The sequence below is a fragment of the Poromitra crassiceps genome, assembly GCF_964638095.1.
Source record: "Poromitra crassiceps genome assembly, chromosome: 6".
Classification (NCBI taxonomy): Eukaryota; Metazoa; Chordata; class Actinopteri; order Beryciformes; family Melamphaidae; genus Poromitra; species Poromitra crassiceps.
This window is the reverse complement of record NC_139627.1, coordinates 12716257-12742024: the sequence shown is the minus strand read 5'-3', so window position 1 is coordinate 12742024 and position 25768 is coordinate 12716257. Positions and strand designations below refer to the sequence as shown.

Genomic DNA, 25768 nt, shown 5'->3' with positions numbered 1-25768 from the left:
GAGCACAATATTCCTGGCATGCAAGTTTAACTAAACAGTTACATGTCCTCCACAAACTCTCGTCAAGTCCCGCAAGACTTTCCTGCCGCTGGCCTGTGGACTGACTTGACGAGAGTTGGTGAAACTGACCCGACAGGAGGAAATGGGATCCCTGTAAATACCGCTGGAAATAGCCCGGGGGAGATTGGCAGTCTGATGTTTCTTTAGGGCTCATATAATGACGATATGGGTCGAAAACGGGAAGAAAACTGTCTATTTACATGGAGGAAGAGCACGCTGCCATGTGGCCCCGACGGAGCGCATTCAAGGACTGGCTTGGAGTACTATTTCGATGACAACAACGCCTACGACGGTCCAAATTGCTGCGGAGAACACTGGGTGAGTCGTCAGATAATAATTAATGTGAGCAGAGGGCTCCAGGTTGTCTTTTGTAAGTAAACCTGATGCCAGTACCTCTGGGGGCACGGTGGCTCAGTGGTAGAGCTGTCACCTCACAGCTAGAAGGTCCTTACACATCGGGAGCGTTTTTTTGTGTGTGATTAATTCGCCCCTCAAAACAATATTTTCCGGACATATTTCAGTCTATGCAACCGTGCATACCAACGGCGAAGTTTCGCTGAGCGTTATTGCGGTGTTTATTTTTTCGAACCACGGTCGATTTTTCAGAAATTGGCTTCCGACGTGTACACATCTGTTGCTGTGATTGACAGGTGGGTCAAAACTCGCATCGTAATTTCGTGCTGTGTATTCGCAACGCTCTTGATGTGTAAGGACCTTAAGTTTGACAAAGTACAGCTAAAGGTGACGCCAGTCCATCTAAATCTGACAAAGTACATCTACGAATGACAAAGGCCGCTGAGGATGTCCTAAAGTGGCCACCGTACTACAGTACACGCGCACACGCACCAGACCCGTGGCCCGTTTACCTCAGCGCCATGGAGGTCCCGTTGAGCGAGGCGGCTGAGCACGCTCTGTGGGTGTGTCCGTGAGAGTAGCTCCCGTGCCGTATGTACCTCTCGTCCCCACAGCACAGTATGACCAGAAACGCCCTGCGGAACGCCCGGTTCAGGAAGGCGTACAGGAAGGGGTTGAGTCCTGAGTTAATGTAGCCCAGCCACAGCCAGGCCGTCCACAGCTGCCAGGGCACGGAGTAGTGGATGAAGGGGTCCACCACGTTGGTGATGAAGAACGGTGCCCAGCACAGGCAGAAACATCCCATAATGACTGCCAGCGTCTTCGCCGCCTTGGTCTCCACACGCATGCGGCTGGTCGCCATGGGAGCCGGGTCCGAGTAGGAGGAGCCTGTCGCCGGCCTGAGGCAGGGTTGGGGAGTAATGGAATACATGTATTTAGAATACAGTATTTCAGTTGTTTATAGCCCCTTATCACACAAGCATGTCTCAAAGGACTTCATAGCATCATCAGAGTGTTATGACCCTGGGTCATATGTATGTTTTGTCAAGTAACATGTTTCCTTTCCTCCTCAGTGTGGGTGTGTGTATTGCAGAGTGTGCGTCAGTGTGTGATTGAGAGATGAGATTCAGGTGGTGTCTTGCTGATTGGCCTGGGCAGGTGACTTGTTTGCTGACGGCTGATTGGCTGCTGCAGCTGATTTATCATGAGAAGGACCAGAATTCCATAACTACTAAAGACCATAAGTGGTCATTTTGAGAGCACTAGATTCCAAACTCTATAATCTCTCATGACAAATACCCAATTGAGAGACTAATGCATTCATTGTGTTAAGATATATTTTAAAAAGACAAAACAACACCAAAATGTGAAAATGGACAAAAAAATAACTCTAGAATTCTGGGAAATTCAGTGAGGTCTATGGTCTATCTGTTTATTGGTCTTTCTAGGTAAAAATAATATATATTTTTGGCCTTTTGTGTAATTCATATACAAACTATTTTAAATGACAATCTTTCAGGAAAAGTTAGGTACCAGCAGCATTGTATTTTTTTATTCAACAAAGTTATTGCACATATAAATTTCAAAAAGGTAAAAATGACCACTGTGGTCTTTCTAGTGTTAAACCACCTGGGGCCAGTTGCACCAAGTGGTCTTACGACTGGTCTTAAGCTAAGTTGGTCGTAACTTTACGACCTAACAGCTACGCCGGTTGCACCGACAGGGCGTAAGCCTTTTTCTCACTAAGACCGGTCGTAAATATTACGACTGGTCAGGAGGAGGCGTAAGGTGCCTGTAGAGATCTCCGTGGTCGTCTATCAGCGGAGACCTGCTGTGATTGAGTCCTCACCGTCCTCATCGTCGTAAAGTCGCCTTCGAAGCATGACGTTAGATTATAACAAACTAGTTGTGTGGCTTAGCCTTCCCAAATGTTGAGGTTCGTTTTTTAGAATTTCATACATAGAATTGGGAACGTTACATTCAATTTCATTCAGACTGCCTGCCACTCAATCGCCGCCATTTTCCCCCGGAGCTTCCACAGGAGGTGGGAGGAGGGAGGGTGTAGTGACGGTAGTGGACTGTGAGCATAGTGGCACCATGGATGTATTAAAAGAACGAGTGGCACAGTGACGGCGCGAGGCACATTTGTGGGCCAATCAGGGGGCATTCTCCGGCAATTCACATGGACGCGCATTGCTACGACCAGCGTAGTTAAGACCAGACGTAAGCCCTGTTGGTGCAACAGGCGTAAATTCACTCTAAAGACTGGTCTTAACTAAGACCGCCGTAGGAGTTACAACCAGGAATAGTTAAGACCACTTGGTGCAACTGGCCCCTGGAGGCCATCCCAGGGCCGGCCCGCCCTATATGCGAACTAAGCGGCTGCCTAGAGCCCCGGGAGTTGCCAGGGGCCCCCCCAAATTTTTTAAATTTTTTTTTTTTTTTTTAAATAAACATAGGCTATAATATTATAGGCTGTGTGTGGTAGTTAAAACATAGGTTGACGTTTATTTATGTTTGTAGTTTAAACAAAAACATAAATACTGTAGGCTACATACAGTACAACACAAAAGGCTGTTATTTACCCTTTGTCGCCACCTGGTGAGTAAATATATATGTAACTAAAACCTTAAAAATTGACAACCGGTCCTGCATGTATCTACCGGTCCTTGGCACAAAAAAGGTTGGGAACCCCTGGTTTAACTGACCTGGCAACCCCTATGGCTGCTGGGTTCTACACGCTTGCTTGACACTGATAGGGCTACAAACGAGCGTCATCATCGTCATGTTTGTTTGTTTTAAATATTCCTCTAAATATGGCTAAAAGTCCAAAAAAACGTCAATTTTTCTTCGCTGCTGCCCTGGCCGTCAGCACCGAGAGTCCCCTCCTTACAGCACCCCCTACTTAAAAGTACTTCCCGCGCGGATGCCCCCAAACCCTCGCCCCTGGGAGGGGGCCCCTAATCTATATCCTGCTTAGGGCCCCCAGATGGATAGGGCCGGCCCTGGGCCATCCTTCCACCCCCTTGCTCTTCCCATTCTCAACAATAGAGAGCCGCAGGGATGACGTATTTTTGTAGTCGGAACGCGGAAGTCCCGGACTTCCTGGTTCTTCACTGTTTCTGCCTATGGGATTTTTTAATGGGTTTTTGCCGCAATGCTTCAAATAAGGTCTCTGGGCAACGCAAGCTTAATCAAACGCGAACCAGTGTTCAGCCGGATAATCTTCACGCATGAGGACCACTTTCATGAGTTTTGAAGCGTAAATGCGAGCCCTAGAAGTAAAAAGCTCGTGCTAAGCTAATCCAGAACTACACACAGTGTCGCATAGGCTTCCCCGTCACGTCACCACTCAACCTGGACTGTTGTTGATGTGTGCGCTGCTGTGCACTGATTACCCCGGGCTGAACCAGGTGAGGGAAAGAGAATTTCCATGTTCGTCCTTTGAAGTGATGACGTTATTGACATATAATATCCCCGTCGACTCAACAGTATAGTTTCATTTAGCCGTTTGCTAGCTAGCCGCCCTTTTAACGGCACGTAAAAGCGTAAAAACTCATAAAAGTGGTCCTCATGTGTGAAGATTATCCTACTGAACACTGGTTCGCATTTGATTAAGCTTGCGTTGCCCAGAGACCTTAATAGAAGCATCGCGGCAAAAACCCATTTAAAAATCCCATAGGCAAAAACAGTGAAGAACCCGCAAGTGTTAGCATCGATGTTTTCCGGACTCGTTCCTGGGGCTCTCTATGGCAGCCACCATCCTGAACCTTTGCTGTCTGTAATGGAACCTTTGCTTTTCATGTTCTTCCTGCGTAGACCTGTAATTTAGTGCTTACATAAAATGTAATGGCTTTGTGTTTAACAACCAAGTAACTTTTAACCTTCTGTAATTGTAAATGGTAAACTGTGCACTGTAAACTATTGATTGAATCCAAGTAGCAGTAGGCTATAGGAGAGAGAAGCCCTTTTTGTGTTTGTTTAGGTTAGGTTTAGGTTGTTGAGTTTAGGTTAGAGTTGTTTGTTTTCTTTTACCCATCATTTTCTTTTGCTAGGTAAGTTTAGGGTTGGTGTTTAGGTTATTTTGTTGTGTTGGCAGCTCTGCTCTGAAGCTAACATAAACTGCTACTTATGAACTTTTGATCATGTTTCAACTGGCCATTCTTGGGAGTGGGAAGACTGGGGGCACTTTTGTGTTGCGTTCCGGTTCCCCTAAGCCGGTTCGTAACAAGAGTCGTATACTAAATCATATATTTACACAACATGGACTAGATTATATTAGGGATGCACCGATCGATCGGCACGTGACCGGAAATGGCCGATTTTCACGTGGTCGGCCTCGATCGGTGATCTGCGCCGGTCACTCTAAAATGCCGATTCTGTGAGCCGATTTTCAAGTGACGTGCGCGCACCCAAAAGCAGCGGGACAGAGACGGATGAGTTGTTGCAGCCAAAACAAAAGCTGCCACTACACGCATGTCTTCGTCGGTGTGGAGCCGCGGAGGGGCCGGGTAGGTTGGAGTCCACTCCAGTCGGCTCGCTTCACCTCACCAGCTCTTCCCCGACCAGCGTCCACTTCACCGCTGCCTGCTGCTGCTGTTTGTTTTAAATATTCCTCTAAATATGGCTAAAAGTCCAAAAAAACGTCAATTTTTCTTCGCTGCTGCCCTGGCCGTCAGCACCGAGAGTCCCCTCCTTACAGCACCCCCTACTTAAAAGTACTTCCCGCGCGGATGCCCCCAAACCCTCGCCCCTGGGAGGGGGCCCCTAATCTATATCCTGCTTAGGGCCCCCAGATGGATAGGGCCGGCCCTGGGCCATCCTTCCACCCCCTTGCTCTTCCCATTCTCAACAATAGAGAGCCGCAGGGATGACGTATTTTTGTAGTCGGAACGCGGAAGTCCCGGACTTCCTGGTTCTTCACTGTTTCTGCCTATGGGATTTTTTAATGGGTTTTTGCCGCAATGCTTCAAATAAGGTCTCTGGGCAACGCAAGCTTAATCAAACGCGAACCAGTGTTCAGCCGGATAATCTTCACGCATGAGGACCACTTTCATGAGTTTTGAAGCGTAAATGCGAGCCCTAGAAGTAAAAAGCTCGTGCTAAGCTAATCCAGAACTACACACAGTGTCGCATAGGCTTCCCCGTCACGTCACCACTCAACCTGGACTGTTGTTGATGTGTGCGCTGCTGTGCACTGATTACCCCGGGCTGAACCAGGTGAGGGAAAGAGAATTTCCATGTTCGTCCTTTGAAGTGATGACGTTATTGACATATAATATCCCCGTCGACTCAACAGTATAGTTTCATTTAGCCGTTTGCTAGCTAGCCGCCCTTTTAACGGCACGTAAAAGCGTAAAAACTCATAAAAGTGGTCCTCATGTGTGAAGATTATCCTACTGAACACTGGTTCGCATTTGATTAAGCTTGCGTTGCCCAGAGACCTTAATAGAAGCATCGCGGCAAAAACCCATTTAAAAATCCCATAGGCAAAAACAGTGAAGCAAGTGTTAGCATCGATGTTTTCCGGACTCGTTCCTGGGGCTCTCTATGGCAGCCACCATCCTGAACCTTTGCTGTCTGTAATGGAACCTTTGCTTTTCATGTTCTTCCTGCGTAGACCTGTAATTTAGTGCTTACATAAAATGTAATGGCTTTGTGTTTAACAACCAAGTAACTTTTAACCTTCTGTAATTGTAAATGGTAAACTGTGCACTGTAAACTATTGATTGAATCCAAGTAGCAGTAGGCTATAGGAGAGAGAAGCCCTTTTTGTGTTTGTTTAGGTTAGGTTTAGGTTGTTGAGTTTAGGTTAGAGTTGTTTGTTTTCTTTTACCCATCATTTTCTTTTGCTAGGTAAGTTTAGGGTTGGTGTTTAGGTTATTTTGTTGTGTTGGCAGCTCTGCTCTGAAGCTAACATAAACTGCTACTTATGAACTTTTGATCATGTTTCAACTGGCCATTCTTGGGAGTGGGAAGACTGGGGGCACTTTTGTGTTGCGTTCCGGTTCCCCTAAGCCGGTTCGTAACAAGAGTCGTATACTAAATCATATATTTACACAACATGGACTAGATTATATTAGGGATGCACCGATCGATCGGCACGTGACCGGAAATGGCCGATTTTCACGTGATCGGCCTCGATCGGTGATCTGCGCCGGTCACTCTAAAATGCCGATTCTGTGAGCCGATTTTCAAGTGACGTGCGCGCACCCAAAAGCAGCGAGACAGAGACGGATGAGTTGTTGCAGCCAAAACAAAAGCTGCCACTACACGCATGTCTTCGTCGGTGTGGAGCCGCGGAGGGGCCGGGTAGGTTGGAGTCCACTCCAGTCGGCTCGCTTCACCTCACCAGCTCTTCCCCGACCAGCGTCCACTTCACCGCTGCCTGCTGCTGCTGCTATCTGTCAGTCACGACTCACCTTGTAACGTGGATACAGCCAGGAGAGGACTTGTGTTTCGTATTGCGAATAGAACGACGAACATAATAATAAAACGCATCGGACCAGTGTGCGAGATGATTTTTTTCCGAATGGCGGATTAAAAAAACGCGCTCTGTGTGTAAACTACGATATTCAAACGGAGTCAACTCAAACTCATTTCCTCATCTAGGCTACTCAATAACAGCCAAATCCACAACTGTAGAGTGGGCATGGCTTCGAAGGTCTCTGGGCTCCAGAGCTATAGGCTATAAACTCCTTGTCCATGGATAACATTTTGACGTTTATTTATTTTATTTTATTAGTTTATTTGGTAGGGACATATACAAAAAAACATTAAACCCCATAGGGGAAGATATGCTTTGTAACAGATTTAGCCATAGGCTACTTTCCATCTGAAGCCTCTGTTCTGTTGCACCTTTTTTCTTTTGGAAAAGTAAATGCATGATAGCTGTGGGATATACTGGAATTAATTGTTTTATATTCATTGTATTTACACAAAAAAGAGAAGCTCTGTCCAGTAACCTGGAACACTTTTATTTTGAGATGTTTTTGAGTGAGATCGTCCTACCTCATGCAAATGATAAGAAATGTGACATGAATGTTAATTTTCTATTAAAGCAAAGTAAAAAAGTAAAAAAAATAACCCGCCAATTATTGTTCTTAGAAAAAAAATCTGAATCGGCAAAAATCGGTATCGGCAAGTCAGACTTAAAAAATCGGAAATCGGAATCGGCCAACAAAATCGCAATCGGTGCATCCCTAGATTATATACATTAGGATACAAACAGAGCTATATCTTTGGACTGGGGAGGAAACTGGATCGAGCACCTGGAGGAAACCCACGCAAACATGTGGAGAACAAAGTTAAATAAACTTTTGTTAACCACCGACATATCAAGCTTTTAACCAAAATCCCCATACAGAAATGGTGCCCCGTCTATGTGCCGACAGCCCGAAGTGACGACAGTCCGCAGTGCCGATAGCCCACAAGCAGAACCAGCTGAGCGAGGCGGCGTGTCGGGGGACCGGCTGGAGCTAACCTCTCCCAGCCCCCACGCCTAAACCTAACCTCTCCCACCCCCCACGCCTAAACCCAACCTCCCCCAGACCCTAACCCTAACCTCTACCACCCCCCATGCCTAAACCTCTCCCAGACCCTAAACCTAACCTCTCCCACCCCACCCCCCACGCCTAAACCTAACCTCCCCCAGACCCTAACCCTAACCTCTACCACCCCCCATGCCTAAACCTAACCTCTCCCAGACCCTAAACCTAACCTCTCCCACCCCCCACACCTAAACCTAACCTCCCCCAGACCCTAACCCTAAACCTAACCTCTCCCACCCCTCACGCCTAAACCTAACCTCCCCCAGACCCTAACCCTAAACCTAACCTCTCCCACCCCCCACGCCTAAACCTAACCTCCCCCAGACCCTAACCCTAAACCTAACCTCTCCCACCCCCCATGCCTAAACCTAACATCGGCATAGCGGTGGGACCCCACAGAAATGCTGACTTTGAGACAAGGGAACCGGAAGTGCTAACATCCAGGGGGAGCGTACCTATGTTCCCCGGGTTCTATGTTCCCCGCTCCTGCTAAAAAGGGTTCTATGTTCCCCGGGTCCTATGTTCCCCACTCCAGAAAAAGGGTCCTATGTTCCCCGGGTCCTATGTTCCCCGCTCGTATGCGTAAAGTCGGTGAGTGCAAACCACAATTTCTCGAGGTTGTGAGACTTCACTGACAGACTCCACAGACTCCTATCAGTGTGCGCGGTCACTGATAGGTTAGTCATCCTTTTCAACACAGTAGTGGGAAGCTTTAGCAGGGATTCTACGCAGGGTTTGATAGATGAGACCCCAGGTCTTCTGGACTCGTTCCTGCGGCACTCTATACATTTTAAAAGTAACCCTCCCAAAACTGACCTGAGGTGGTAGTCGTCCGACTGGTCAGAGGCGGGGCCGGAGACAGGGGCGGAGCCGGAGACGGGGGCGGAGCCGGCGCGCTGCAGCGTGTCGATCTGCCTGGCGTGGGTGGTGGCAGTGACGTAGATCCTCTGGTAGGCGAGCAGCATGAGGGCGAGCGGGGCGTAGAAGGCCACGGCCGAGCAGATGAGGGCATATGGACGGTTCACCAGGAACACACAGCTGGTGTCGTTAGAGCCGCCGGCCGCAGCGCGCCGCTCTGCAATCTGGGACAGAAACAGGATTAAAGGGATAGTTTATTATATCAGGGCTTAAAATTCACTTTGCAAACTGGGGGGGAACTCTTCCCTTATGTTCTTCAGATAAGGGAAATTTATAGACTTTGGGGGGGATTTTTTCAGCTGATACGATAACCGGTAAATATATGCTTCTCCTGTCCGATAACAGATACGATACCCAATAATAATTTCACATTTTTGTCTTTACTTAACCTGTAGTTTATGCACACCTTGGGGTATTATAATATGATATGAGTGTTTTAGTAACGTGTATCACTCAATACAAAAAATAAAGGCTTTAATACAACCGAAAGCCTATGGCTGCTTAGTCTCCAAATAAAACACAATGATAAAATACATAGTAATTATTAGACTCTTATTCAGGGATGCAAAGTCATGGATAGTTAAAAAGGTGACAGATACCAGGGCAGACACAAAATCATTCACTTAAGTGCCCTATTTTGGGAGGAAAAGGTGACTCGCTGTTACCTAAAGGTGACTAGTTTGCATCCCTGCTTATTCTCTTATTCTTATTCTCTTCAGGTTATATTCTTTTAGTACGGCGGTTTTCTCTTTGCAAATGAGGCAGGCGGCATTCCCTTTGAACTAGACGAAAACATAATCACTCTCCCACTTCTCCTGAAACTGTCTGTGCTCGTCGTCAACCTTTCTCGACATGTTCACTTCTCAACAAAAGCACACACGCACGGATGCAGAGACACACACATGGACGCACGCACGGCTCTGACCTGCCACTTACTTCAATACCTGGGTGTGAATTTTAAAGGTATAGTAGAGTGAAGATCATGGGAAACTAGCAGACCCAATGCATCCATTGACATCAACCTTGTCATGTTAGCTTGTCGGGAATGCGGCTAAATAACGCTCCAAAGGTAGGCAATAGGGGTGTCACGATACACTCAGTTCACGATACGATACGTATCACGATACTGGGTTCACGATAACGATACGATACGATACGATTTTACCAATATTTTTTTAAACTTGAATAATGACAATATATGACTGGAAAAGTAGTATTTTATTTGAAATGCACAAATACAAAACATGCTGTTGTGGGAAATTGTTATTACAATAACAACTAGAAAATATAGCCGCAAGCGGCGATGCGGGGTCCAAGCTTCCGGTGACTTGGAGGGTATATGTCAGATAGTGCACATTTATTCAGACTTGGTATATGCACAAGTAAACAAAGTTTGGTTGAGATCCGGTGACCTGACGGTTTCCAAGCAGTACTAGTAGTAGTAGTAGTAGTAGCAGTAGTAGTAATAGTGTTGGTAGTAGTGGGAGTGGTAGCAGTAGTAGCAGCAGAAGTACTAAGAATAGTAAATGGTAAATGGTAAATGGACTGCATTTATATAGCGCTTTTATCCAAAGCGCTTTACAATGTGCCTACATTCACCCATTCACACACCGAAGGCGGCCAGCTGCCATGCAGGGTGCTGGCACAGCCATCGGGAGCAATTTGGGGTTCAGTGTCTTGCCCAAGGACACTTCGACGTGCGGACTGGAGGAGCCGGGGATCGAACCACCAACCTTCTAATTAGTGGACAACCCACTCTACCTCCTGAGCCACAGCCGCCACTAGTAGCCAATAGTAGTAGTAGTAGTAGCAGCAGCAGCAGTAGTAGTGGTGGTTGGCTGTTATAGCGCCACCATCTGGTAGATTGGTGTAATTTTTTCCTCTGAGTAGTGGGTGATGTCTTGAAACTTGAAGTAATACTTGGATAGAAAGCAGTTTTTGTGTACAATATCCCTTTAAGTATCTGGACAGAAAGTGGTATTTGGGTAGAACATACTGTCAATACGACAAGTACTTCTCTGGCTCTGCAGATACATATAATATGGTCTACAAAGTTAAATACAACAGTCTGGATAGCTCACTTGGTAAAGCACGTGACTTATGCTAACTAAAGACCATTGCCGCTCAAAGTTCAAACCCCACGTGGGATGAAAAACTTTCAACTTCAGACAGGTAAGTCAGTAACAGTAATTAAAACCCCACATGCTGCCTCCTTATTTTGCGGTGTTTCATGAACTTTTTCAATATCTTGGAAATGTTAGCTGGAGATTGCGTGGCTGTGTTCAAGAACGTGTTTTGCAACAGGAGAGGTTAGTTCTTGTCTCATGATGGAGCTTTTGTGTTCTAAAATCAGAATTTTCAGTTGTCATTGTGTCTTTCCCACACACACATCAAACCATAGGGCGTAGTGGCGTCCACTACAGAAGGTTGATGGGGTTTATCCCTGAAATTGCTTTTGATGACTATAGCCAGCACCCTGCATTGCAGCTTGTCATGCAGTCCATTTACCATTAAGGACATGTCTGTATTACACACATAATCCACCACTTTACATTAAAAGTCTGCCCTGAATGGAGGTGTTTGAACTAATTGGTGTGGGTTGTGCTGTTACAATGGAAGTAAAGTAAAGGTAAAGTCCCACTGATTGTCACACAATGTGTGAAATTTGTTCTCCGCATTTGACCCATCCCCTGGGGGAGCGGTGAGCGGCAGCGTGCGCCACGCTCGGGAATCATATGGTGATCTAACCCCCCAATTCCAACCCTTTGATGCTGAGTGCTAAGCAGGGAGGCAAATGGGTCTCATTTTTATAGTCTTTGGTATGACTCGGCCGGGGATCGAACTCACAACCTCCCAGTCTCAGGGCGGACATTCAGACCACAAGGCCACTGAGCTGGACACATGAGTGACAAGGATAATTCAGATTTAATTCTCTTTTTGGACCTTTCACATCTGAAGACACAATAATGTATTGGAATGTTTTTCCTTTCATATATCTGAAAGAAGGCTCCCAGCAAACACAATTACATCATGATGATGTTCTGATATCATCTTTCAGTGACGTCCAGGACTAGGCCAAATCACAGCCGATTTGGGGATCATTTAGACATCTACACAGGAATGTCAAGAGGACGTCGAAATATGACGTTACCATAAATAGGCATATTCAGTTATTCTGCTATGTACACAGTGTGTATTCAGCAGCGTTATACATAATTATATCCAGATTAACCTTTATTCTACATTTTCAAAAAATAAAACAGTTACCTGGCTGTGGTTTGAACCCAGGACCTCCAGCTTTGGTGTCTGCTACTTTACCCCTACACCATCCTTCCACAGCAATGACAAGGCACGGATATAACCTTATTATGGCATAAACTTGTTTTTATTCAAACGTGGGTGTCAAGTCTTTGTGGATCGGGCATTACTGTGTGACATCTAAACCAACTATGTATTATGCTACAGCAGATGCAGAACCCCAAAACACATTAACCCCACCCAAAATGCTACATTCCAACTTCCAGTAGTAGTAGTAGTAGTAGTAGTAATAGTAGCAGAAGTAGTAATAGTAGTAGTAGTAGTGTTGGTAGTAGTGGGAGTGGTAGCAGTAGTAGCAGCAGTAGTTGTAATTGACCGGTTAATGAGTTGTGGGCAATTTAGTGTTGGCGTGTGTTTCATTAAAAGTTTCGAGATTTATCATTTCAAAACGGTTTCACGTATCCAAAATCCTTTACTAACCTTAGGTCGGGGTAGTCCATAGATGACCCAGAAAAAGTTTTGTGTGATTTGGCCAAACAGTCTAGGAGGAGCTCGCAAAAGTAGGTTTTTGATAAAATTCAAAATGGCGGAAAATCTACCACACAGAAATGGGCGTGGCCTAGTGGGTTAGATACATGATGCTCCAGGGAAACCAGTAGATGTGGAATTTTGATTCTACAGCTCGCAGTTCAGAAGTTATGGACCGACAAACGTGAAATTGGCTGTTATAGCGCCACCATCTGGTGGATTGGTGTAATTTTTTTACTCTGAGTAGTGGGTGATGTCGTGAACCTGTGTGGAAAGTTTGGGTGATGGGGGGTGTATGGTTTCTGAGATCCACACACTTTTAGGGCAGGAAAAGAACAAAAGTAAATACACAAAAGTTTAAACATTTATAATTTCAAAACGGTTTCACGTATCCAAAATCCTTTAATAACTTTGGGTCGGGGTAGTCCATAGATGACCCAGAATAATTCCTATGTGATTTGGCCAAACGGTCTAGGAGGAGTTCGCAAAAGTAGGTTTTTGATAAAATTCAAAATGGCGGAAAATCTAGGCACACGCAAATGGGCGTGGCCTATATGGATAGATGCGTATTGATCCAGGGAATACAGCCGAAGTGGAATTTTGATTCTACGCCTCACTGTTCAGAAGATATGGACCATAACGCGAAATGGTCTGTTATAGCGCCACCATCTGGCCGATATGGGTAATTTTTTGTTTCTGAGTAGTGAGGCACATTTACAATCTATGTGCCCAGTCTGGCTACGCTGAGCCTTACAGTTTCTGCTGTACATACAGTTTTACCGGAGAAGAAGAAAAAAAAAAATAATCGGAACAGATACAATAGGGATCCACGCACTTCGTGCTTGGACCCCTAAAAACATGAGATTGGAGATAAGGCTTATCTTGAAATAGAATGAGTTACACCGTCACTTAGATTTACTTTGAACTAAAAGGTTTCTCAGCAGTATAAATTCTCATTATGCATCTTCAGTTTTTCTTCAAACTCAAACAACAAGACTTTTCTTAGTCTATTTTTTATGCATCTTCAGTTTTTCCTGTCAAGTAAACAGTTTTGCCAGAAACTCAATTGAATGCTTTCTCTCCTGTATAACTTCTCATGTGTCTCTTCAGAGACTTGTTCAACTGAACTACTTTCCACACATTGAACTTCAACAAACAAAGACGTTTCTTAGTCTAAAAAAAAAAAAAAAAAAAAAAAAAAAAAAAAAAAAAAATCGCGATATGAGATTTCATCTCAACGATACATATCGTGACGTTTTACTATCGCGAAATTTCGTGGGACGATATATTGTGACACCCCTAGTAGGCAACATTTTGGCTAGGGAAAAACTGGCTTTTTTCCCCCCACCGGTCAAAAACCAGGACAACCCAGGTTGAGCCGTGTGTCACGGCTATGTTTACTGTGTCTCTGGATACCAGTCTCTCTTGTGTCTAACATTATTTCCTAAACTCTCCTGTTATTTCCAGCAGTCTTTTGCTGCCTTCAGCCATTATACTATCTATGCTTCAGCCTCTGGTGAAATAAAATCCATCTCCTTGATCAGCCGTAACAAGACGGCCGTTTTCAGTTGTTTTGAAAGAAATAAAAGATGCAAGTCTCCCGCTAGGCCGGCAGCCGAGCCGCGGCACTTCTTTGTGGCGACTGGCCCGGGCAGAGCTTCACTGAGCCCGGCTGCTCTCCTCCCTGTTGCCTCCTCCCCGTCCTCGGCTGTACTGAGCGGGGCACACACAGCACAGGTCACATGGAGGCACCGGCATTTCATAACCAGTTTCAAAGTTCCGTGTAGGGATTTAATTTGAACGTTAACAACGGAGGGGCGGAGGGCAGTTAAACGGTCACTATGACGACCAGTTGTGGGCGGAGGTGGGTGGAGGCGAGTAAACTTGCGGTGGAAGCAGACACTGTTATCAGGTCGGGACGAGTAAAGCCCGAGTTGAGACGAGCCGTACTATGCATTACCATACCATTACAGACGTGGCCACTAATCCCATGCCGTTTTTTTTTGCATGTTGTATGAATGGGTTATTTTTGCCGATTCTATTTGAATGTATAAGGCATAATGTACAGCGATCTGGTCATTATGGGTGAAGCCTTGTGGGTGAAGTTTAGGAAAGAGAGCCATCACAAACTACGGGTAACGGGTTGCGTACAATGACTGTTCTAGGATACTCTTGAACAAGCCCAGGTGGAGTAGTGCCAGTGAACTATTCTGTACGGCCAGAATTCACACCTTTGAGGCTCTCCTGAGGAAATTGATGTATACATTTATATGCCGTCTAAATGGGTCTATGAACTGTGTAATCCAGGTGCTGACTAACCCCAAGTTTAGCACTGTCAGATATGGTTCCCAGCTTTGGACATATTGGTATCGGTGCCTTGTGCAATGAGTTTTCTGTGTTTTTGTCTTTTATGTCCCTGTGTGTTTTTTTAAATGTTGTATGTACTTTTTATGGACCCTGAGTCTGCTCAATAAACTTGATTGATTGATTGATTATGTAAGGGTTAATGTACAGCGATCTGGTCATTATGTAAGGGTTAATGTACAGCGATCTGGTCATTATGTAAGGGTTAATGTACAGCGATCTGGTCATTATGTAAGGGTTAATGTACAGCGATCTGGTCATTATGTAAGGGTTAATGTACAGCGATCTGGTCATTATGTAAGGTTAATGTACAGCGATCTGGTCATTATGTAAGGTTAATGTACAGCGATCTGGTCATTATGTAAGGGTTAATGTACAGCGATCTGGTCATTATGTAAGGGTTAATGTACAGCGATCTGGTCATTATGTAAGGGTTAATGTACAGCAATCTGGTCATTATGTAAGGGTTAATGTACAGCGATCTGGTCATTATGTAAGGGTTAATGTACAGCGATCTGGTCATTATGTAAGGGTTAATGTACAGCGATCTGGTCATTATGTAAGGGTTAATGTACAGCGATCTGGTCATTATGTAAGGGTTAATGTACAGCGATCTGGTCATTATGTAAGGGTTAATGCACTACGAGGTGTCCATTATCAGAAATGAATGGACGACGCTCAGGCGTGAACCGGTTGCCTCTGCGAAGTCCATTCATTTCTGATAATGGACACCTCCGAAGTGCATTAACCCGCTTATACCGTGGTCACTTGCCAAAGAAACAAAACAAGACCATTCATTTATATTTTCATGCGTTTTGCAATCAAAATCTTGACATATTGACGGGACTCCCTTGTTGTACTGATTAATATGACTGACGTGGGCTCTGTGCATGGCACCGGTCTGATATTGCTACAGTAGAAGTGGTGTGTTCTACAGAAATAACACACTGCTGAATGCTGTGATTGACTCATCGGGATGGAGCATTCAACCAGGCCGTGTACTGGCATCCTCCCTAAACATCTTGGAATTGCATAAATTGCGGATCACTGGAAAGCTGAGTTGCTTGCAGATTCAATGAGCCCAATTATGTGATGATGTTAGTCCCCATAGTAGCCATTTCAATGTAGTGAGACCATTTTTCTCAACTTCACCTCATAAAAACAACTTATAAATGACTCAATCAGGTTCATTATGTCTTCTTAGTTCAAATGATGTTTTTTTTTGTTTCCTTTAATCAGACAAATGTGTAGTAGATGTTTTTTTTACCTTGACAGTTTCGACTGACAACTGCAAGGTGGTACTGAGGAAGACAGACTGCAGGGTGGTACTGAGGAAGACAGACTGCAGGGTGGTACTGAGGAAGACAGACTGCAGGGTGGTACTGAGGAAGACAGACTGCAGGGTGGTACTGAGGAAGACAGACTGCAGGGTGGTACTGAGGAAGACAGACTGCAGGGTGGTACTGAGGAAGACAGACTGCAGGGTGGTACTGAGGAAGACAGACTGCAGGGTGGTACTGAGGAAGACAGACTGCAGTTGTCAGTCGAAACTGTCAAGGTTAAAAAAACATCTATTACATTTGTCTGATTAAAAGAAACAAAAAACTATCATTTGAACTTATAAATGACTTATAAACGACGTATAACTTTTTTTTTTTTTTTTTTTTTTTTTACTTTTTTACATGTACAGTGGAAGGATTCAATTGGGGGCACCCAGGGTGACCACAATTGAACAGAGTAAATAACGATTAGCAACCAATCAATCAATCAATTTTCACTCACAGCACCACGCTGTGTTAATCTAGCCTGGGTAAACCCAGCCTCCACGTGACCTGCTCTCAGGCTTACCCTGCTCTCAGTCACTACAGAGCAGGGTCAGCCTGAGAGCAGGTCACGTGGAGGCTGGGTTTACCCAGGCTAGTGTTAATCCGGGCCTGCTGGAGACTCACTATGTCCTCGATGCCGATGGCGTTCCAGTTTTGCATGATGGGTAGGAAGGAGATGAAGGCGGGGATGAGCCAGCAGCCTCCCAGCATCAGCGCCACTCTGACCGGGGTCATCTTGTGTCTGTAGACCAGAGGCTGGCAGCAGATTGCATAGTACCTGCAATCAAAATGGAACATATCACAATAGATAGTATTCAATCAGCATCATCACAGTCATCATATCACAATAGATAGTATTCAATCAGCATCATCACAGTCATCATAATTGTTGACATATATACCGTCCTGCACGCACACCGCTTCAGCTGACAACTAGCAACGGCCTTATTGTCGTTTCTGTTGCGTTATGGTCTATTACAAAATAGCGATGGTGATGACATCAATAAAAACCCCAGAGTTGTTGTTTGTATGCTGCCGTTAATGTCTGTAATAATAAACAAAAGAAAAAACGAGGTGAACAGACTTTGCTGTGAGGAGCTGGCAGAAAGTTTCACCTGTCTCTCCTAACTATCCACACATCTCCTGTGTGCTGACGTATCCTCAGTCTCGCTCCCTTCACGTCTGTGGACGGTAGAGATAGAAACAAACCACGGGGTCTTTATTGCCGTCATCACTACAGCCATGTATAACGGAGGCCACCGTCCTAACACAACAGGAATGGTACTGTAATAGACGAATCGAAAATTTGATTCCCCCCCACCCCCGCTGTTTTTTGCTGAAAGTGAAATGTTTTATGGTCACTCACAATTCTCTGGAAGACTGGTTGGCTTGGTTCAAGCCTTAAGACTCGTTATAGGACTTTTCTAAATGTCTATGGAGGTCACTATGACTGGTCACTATGAGGTCACTATGAGGTCACTATGAGGTCACTATGACCGAATGAACGGGGAATTCACTTCTGGGGTGAAGGGATCGTCACATGACTATTGAGCTCTATACACCTCTCGTAACGGACAAGCCCGTCTTTTATTGTCACACGACACACTACAACACATGCATGCGGCCACAACACACTCATGCTGACGGTGGCCGGTGAAAAGTGTCCTCTGCATTTAACCCATCCAGGCATGTCCTTTCCTCCGGGGGGCAGGCCAGGAGCAGTGGTCGCTTTCTCGTACAGCGCCCGGGGACCAACTTCGGATGTTGTCGTCACTGGTCGGATGACGATGACGATCTGATCTTCTGCATGTTTTTAGTGGGGGGGGTTATATACGGAGGAACCCCCTGGGGGAGCACGGGGAGAACATGCAAACTCCACACAGAGAGAAAGGGCCTTACGACGAGATAACCCACCTAGTCACCCCCCTACCCACCCCTCGAACCGCAACTCTCTACAACATACATGGGCAACATACGGCCCGCGGGCCGTATGCGGCCCGCGGGCGCCCCCTGTGTGGCCCGCGATGGAATTGCAAAAAAAAAAAAAAAAAAAAATTTTTTTTTTTTTTTTTACAGTGCACTTGAACGCAACATGCAATATACCCGCTGAATAAGTGTCCAAATGTTCATGTCATTCTGGGCAATACTCTTCTGTTATAGCATTTCAGTCTGAAATATGGAATATCTTTCAATAATCTTTATGACTAAAAGGCTAAAAGTAATCTCATGTGTAAGAAATGGCTGTTCTACATTGAAGTAGAAATTTAAATAATTAACTTGTTGGTTTTGGATTTATTTAGCTTCAAGAGTGCATTTTTGTTCTTGTGTGACCCTCAACACAGGCTTTGAGAATCCCGGGCCACTTACTGATACTTATGCTTAAATTAACACACTCATATTCTGGTTTATTTCAAGAAAAACATTTCGGCTAGTGGAAATTCTAATTGGCTGGTAACTTTAAAATCTAGCAGCCATATTGGCAGGTGGTGAAAAAAGTTAATTTCAAGCCCTGCAGGGAGAGCAGGTGGTGACATAGGAGTGAGTGAGGAAAAGGATCAAATATTGGTGGTTAAGACTGAATAATGACATCACAACTGTTAATTTAAAATGAGTTATTCCTCTAAACCTGGCTTCAAATGCCCCAAATTTTTCGTGCTGGCGCCGTTCAGCCCTCAGCAAAATCTGGTAGCGAGGAATTTTTTTTGTGGCCCTCTCTATCATCAAAGTTGCCCATCCATGGGTTACGGCATGACAATATTTGTTCGGCCCCCGGCAACAATCTGGGTTTCTCATGTGGCCCCCCATGAAAAATAGTTGCCCACCCCTGCTCTACAACCTTCCTGGAGCTACGGCCCCTTTTTGCTACGGCCCCAAACGACTCCGTTGAATTGACCCGGATCGGATCTCAGCCGTGGGTCATATCAGTTTTTCAAAAAAGGGCGGGCAGTTTTGAGGCTTTCGAATCTGCCCACTCCACATTTGGATAGGGTGAACTTTTGTGGGTCGGGCAAATTTCAGAGCCAATGGCAGACCTCTGCAACCTTGCAAGCAAGCTGGATTCTCTCGCGAGATTTGCGAGAGAATCCATCTTGTCATCAAGCTCGGCTTTACGCGAGTGGCTGAAGCCGCCGAACACCCAGCTGTCGACCAATCAGCGGCAGCTACAGGCGGGCTTTGGGCTGGTGTGTGACATCATCGACAAGTGAACCAGATTCATGCATTTTAGTTTAAAATTTACAAATTTTTCTTACAGGGGGGATGGCCCCCCGAACCCCCCAAGAGGGTCCAAGCAAGTTCTACCCACCACAATCTCTCCAAATCCTGTGGGAAACATACAGTTATTAGTATTTTCTTATATACATTGCCTGTTTGTGTTTTGCAATATGGATATTGTTTTATTTACAATTAAATTGAGCATTGGGCCTTTATAAGAATGTTTATTTGTATTATTTCAATTGTCACACTCATCGATACATATTTGAGGTTTGTTTATTAATTGGGAAAAGGACCACTGGAACAAACGCCGCGAACATGAGCCGGCTACTTTTTAAATCTGACTGGCTACTCAAAAGTTTGGGGAACTCTGAGATATTCCTCTAAATTGGGCTTCAAATGGCGTTCGGACGGCGGCATCCGTGGGCCCGATGTGATATCCTTTCATGGGGCCCGAAATCCCTGGCTATGCCCCTGCACACACACACACACGTCACACACACACACACACACACACACACACGCACACACACGCACACACGCACACACGCACACACACACACACACACACACACACACACACACACACACACACACACACACACACACACACACACACACACCTACTTGTCAACTACTTGACAGCCACCTGTCTGGAGACAATCAATGGCACTTAATCAACCCACTGCTATAACTCAATATAAACAAGAAACGCCACCCACTGGATTAATCTGTCGCTGCAACCAAACAATGTTCCAAAAGCAATTTAGTAGCATATTTGTAGTCTGGCTGCATGGAAACAGGCTGCTGGTATCAGCTCTGCCATTGGTGCCGTCCATTTCATACGGCAGTGGAAGAAAACCCCTTTCCGCTCCCTGCGAGCTCTGCCATTGGCTGCGACCCGCTCTGACTGACCGGCTGCGGCCATATATGGATTTCCTTTCCGCTCCCTCCGTGTCAAATCTGTCGATCTCAAATGCCTCTGCCGCTGTGCATGTCGAATCTGTCGATCTCAAATGCCTCTGCCACTGTGCGTGCCGAATCTGTCGATCTCAAATGCCTGTGCCGCTGTGAAACAATAATATGCTATAACAATGCTAGCTCCTTGCTACACGCTGAAAACGATTGGATCTGGATTGTGCCTGCTTGCTACTTTCGGTGGATGTTTGTAAAGGTAAACAAAGCCTTTCCCCCCCGCTATGCCAGCGTGCCAGCCAGTACAGCCAGACTCTTCCCCGTTGTAGGGAGAGAGTCTGGCAAGCGAGACTAGCATATTTGTGACTGTTACCACACACACACACACACACGCACACACACACACACACACACACACACACACACCTGTCCAGTGCGATGCAGCAGAGGTGCAGGATGGAGGCGGTGGTGAGCAGGACGTCCAGAGAAGTGCGGACGAGGCAGAAGATCTCTCCGTAACGCCACTGACCCGTCGTCAGCTCGATCGCCGCCAACGGCATCACAACTAGCGCCACCAACAGGTCAGCGAACGCCAGGGACACAATGAAGTAGTTTGTCTTCTTCTTCCTGCAGGAAGGAGAGAAGAGAATGGATGAGAGGAGAGGACAGGACAGAGGAGAGGAGAGAAGAAAATGAAAGAAAAGAGGAGACAAGAGAACGTAATGAGTACATACTAAAGCCCAATTTATGCTTTGTCTGCCGACACTTTTGAAACAGTCGCCAACAGAAATGAGGACTTGAGTCGACACTTTCAAGTGTCGGCGAGCAGTGTCTATTTATTTATTTATTTAAAAAGGATCCCCATTAGCTGATGCTTGTGGCACCAGCTAATCTGTCACTAGTCTGCTACCTGGTGATGCGCTTGACTTCCTTGTTTTGGTTTTCACTCGATTGAAATGAATGAACGTGTCTCCGCAGTTTTTATCAGCCTGTCCTTGATGTATGACTTCATGAAAATCACAAAGAACATCGTGACCAATTTCCCAGAGAGAGAGGAGGTGAGTTGTGTGGTTGTGTGTCGTTTATATGCGGCTGCAGCCAAGTACGTTACATCTTGCCTCCGAGGTGGTTTCACTGTGCGTTCCCTCTCTTCTCTTGGCTGTCTGCTTATAGCGTTCGAGTGTCACGTGACCGTTGAACCGAGGCGAACATTCACTGAAGTATAAATGCAACACCATGAGCGACACTTTCTTTTTCGTCTGCGACCATGTGCTGAGCGACACTTTCTAATAAGTATAAATTAAGCTTTAGTCTGGTGTCAACATATTTAAGTATTAAAGTATTAAAGTATTTTGTAAATGCTTTGTAAAAAGTGGTTTGTGTTTTATTGTAAATATATGGGGTTACTTTTGCGTCTTTATCATGCAATCAAACAGAATATGTTTGAGAGCAAAATGTTCCACAATGAAATCAAGGAAGACTTGAGAACAAAACTACTGACACGTAATCAAATTTGTTGTAAGTGAAATAAGTTTCCATGGAGAAATAAGTTTCCAAGACATCAATGCACAGGTATGTTTACATGTATCTTGCGTCTTAGTAATAGCAAGAATGTTTATCTTTGAACTGGCACATGTAGATTGCTTTTGTTTAACGATCTGTGATGTTTGGTAGAAAAGAAATACATAGGCTAGCCAGCTATTCTCAACCACTGGGCCGTGGCCCACTGGTGGGCCCCAGAGCACCGTGTAGTGGGCAACAGAGGCAGTGGTATTGCCAATAGATTAATCCCCCCCAAAAAAAATCATGATTAAAGCTAGTTATTTATTTATTTTTTATTTCTAAATATGCTCAAGAATTTATATAAATCAAAAAGTTCCCAATTAAAAAGCACAATTTCAATTACTTTTTTCTCTCTCATTTATCTGGGAAGGTGGTCCTCGGAAATGTTTTAACAATCAGAAGTGGGCCTTAAGTTACAAAAGGTTGAGAACCCCTGGGCTAGGCTATTGCACTGTTTTATTTTTATTTTTTAACCCATTACAACATCACAGATCGTTACATCTCCTGGCTCCGCCCCTCGCAACAAAGGAGATTGCTTTTCTCCTCCTGACATTGAGGAAGCAAGACGCTTGGAGACCACCACATTGCATTAATCCTTCCACCTTCCACAGTGACTCACTCACCTCAGATGTCTGTCCCTGCAGAGGGCCACCATGACCAGCAGGTTGCCCAACACCGTCATGATGATGATGATGGAGAGGAAGATGGTGAGCACGATCTTCTCCAGGGAGCTCAGAACCTGCTGCTGCTCTGTGGTCAAGACGTTCTCCAACAAACTGCACGCACGCACGCACGCACGCACGCACGCACGCACGCACGCACGCACGCACGCGCGCACACACACACACACACACACACACTCACACACACACACACACACACACACACACTTTCATGTGACAAAAACAGCTCGGTATTGAAAACCAACTGCAATATTTAACACAAATAGCCCATTTCGACCAACCTTGGGTTTTAAGGCAAGCACTGTGAATGCTACATGTATGAAAATTAATGTAGGAGCTTTTAAGATGGAGCCCGCAGTGGAATTCGCAGGGGGTCGTCTGAGACTACGATATGAGCGAAACGAATGAGTAGTCACAGTCACTAATTCCATCTAGTGATAACAGAATGAGAAAAGTGTATAGAGCATCTTTAAAGGATTATGCCATAACTTTAGCCAATTATCCCAACGATCAACTTAGCATCATGTGATGAGAAGATTAGTAGCTACAGCTCCATCAATATTTTTGCAGTTTACTAGTACCTACTGCACCTTACATGCTGTAATGATTTAATATCCTGTGTATGTTCATGCATGTAAATACTGAACACACTGACGTATAACTACAGGAGGCCAAGAAGGACATAATTCAACAAATGCTACCCATTCCTATTAAGGCTTAGTTGATGTGATATATAGTTGGTTATTCACCTTATCATTTACCCATACCAGGACGCTTCCACATAACGTCATTTTGGAATCGGTTTTCCGTTTTTGACCCGGAAGTAGACTCTTCTTCGACCTCTTCATTTTTAGACTTCTAGACCAAAAAGTTGTCTGTTATAACGTTTTAATATTTTCTCGGATGAGAACGTAACATACATTCCAAATCTGTGACCAGTTTATCAGAATAATGCCTATTTGGAAATTTTCACCGTGAGGAGGGCTGGCTGTGTGATCGGCCGGACTAGCTGCAGATGCAGTCCCTCCCGTCGTGACACACTTTTTTCAGTACTGTGTCCTTGACGTCGCGGTGCCGTTTTTGAGATGGTTTGAGATGTCAATAGGGCCGAAAATTTCCACAGGATTTCCATCCTCTGCAGCAGGTCCCCCGGCCCCGCGCAGTGACCCTCATCCCCCATAGCAGGGACCCTCAGTGAGGTCCAGGCTTGCCTGAAGACCATGGTCCCAGTGCAGCCGCCGGCCCAGCAGGCAGTGCCCATGCAACCAGCGGTGGCCGCAGCGCAGCCCAGCATGCTCCCCGCTCTACCCGCCATGCCTTATCCATTCCTTCCCATCCAACCGGCCGTGGCCGCAGCACAGCCTAGCGCGCTACCTGCTCCTCCCGCCCAGATGTATTCCCTGGCATCAGCCTTGCCCGCTATTCCTTTTGGTAGGTGTTACAGTATATTCCCCTCTCTGCTGGCATCTCTACTAGGCTAAGGTCCCAAATCCTGCAGGGCAGGGACGTTAACTTAGTCAGCATTCTCCTGCCTTCCACGGAATGCAGCAAGAAAATTACGGGCGCGGACACCGCCGTTCTAAGCTCGTCCGACCCCCGCCTCCCCAAGGACCTCTCGATGATCGAGTTCACGGCCGCGTTCGGAATTTTCCGCGACGTAATATGTTCAGTGTACCCCGAGCGCCGCGTCGAGCTGGACAGATACCTGGCGATAGTGGTGGATTATGATGAGTGTTCAGACTGAGGAATCATGTTAGTTAACCCCTTATGAAGGGTGTTCAGTCTGAGGCTGAACGACACTCACTGCAGAGGGGATGCTGTGGCCATCACTGGTCATCTGCATGGAGGTCAGCAGAGGAGAGGCCTCGCATCACCCCACACTCTGGCCCTGATCACACACACGAGTGCACGCACACACACACACACACACACACACACGCACACACACGCGCGCGCACGCACGCACGCACGCACGCACGCACACACACACACACACACACACACACACACACACACACACACACACACACACACACACACACACACACACACACACACACACACACACACAGAGAGAGAAACTCAGAATCATGATAGTAACTGTTATGGTCAGCCTGTCCCAAAATAACAAATACAATCAGACTTCTTTTTGCAGCCAGTGGTTTCAGCCCCTGGTGGTCATTAGAAAGAATGCATGTTTAAGGCACTTCCGCATTGGCTTAATTTTTCAGCCGCGGAAGCTGCCCCTTGCCAGAAACAGCCTGAGGTGACCCAGAGGACAGTGAGGTTACACACAGCAGCAGGAGGTTAAAAACAGCCTGAGGTGACCCAGAGGACAGTGAGGTTACACACAGCAGCAGGAGGTTAAAAACAGCCTGAGGTGACCCAGAGGACAGTGAGGTTACACACAGCAGCAGGAGGTTAAAAACAGCCTGAGGTGACCCAGAGGACAGTGAGGTTACACACAGCAGCAGGAGGTTAAAAACAGCCTGAGGTGACTCAGAGGACAGTGAGGTTACACACAGCAGCAGGAGGTTAAAAACAGCCTGAGGTGACCCAGAGGACAGTGAGGTTACACACAGCAGCAGGAGGTTAAACACAGCCTGAGGTGACCCAGAGGACAGTGAGGTTACACACAGCAGCAGGAGGTTAAAAACAGCCTGAGGTGACCCAGAGGACAGTGAGGTCACACACAGCAGCAGGAGGTTAAAAACAGCCTGAGGTGACCCAGAGGACAGTGAGGTCACACACAGCAGCAGGAGGTTAAAAACAGCCTGAGGTGACCCAGAGGACAGTGAGGTTACACACAGCAGCAGGAGGTTAAAAACAGCCTGAGGTGACTCAGAGGACAGTGAGGTCACACACAGCAGCAGGAGGTTAAACACAGCCTGAGGTGACCCAGAGGACAGTGAGGTCACACACAGCAGCAGGAGGTTAAACACAGCCTGAGGTGACCCAGAGGACAGTGAGGTTACACACAGCAGCAGGAGGTTAAAAACAGCCTGAGGTGACCCAGAGGACAGTGAGGTTACACACA

General features: G+C 45.9%; 1 protein-coding gene across 1 annotated transcript; it reads right to left on the bottom strand.

Moving 5' to 3' along the window:
- Positions 1-922: 922 nt before the first annotated feature.
- LOC310777707 (5-hydroxytryptamine receptor 4) lies at positions 923-23953 on the bottom strand (the record flags this gene model as incomplete). The annotated part of the gene is made up of 6 exons (XM_083638081.1): positions 923-1313; positions 8781-9046; positions 16982-17135; positions 20912-21112; positions 22672-22798; positions 23785-23953. The coding sequence occupies 6 exons, from the start codon at positions 23951-23953 to the stop codon at positions 923-925; spliced, it is 1308 nt and encodes a 435-aa protein (XP_083494207.1).
- Positions 23954-25768: the final 1815 nt, after the last annotated feature.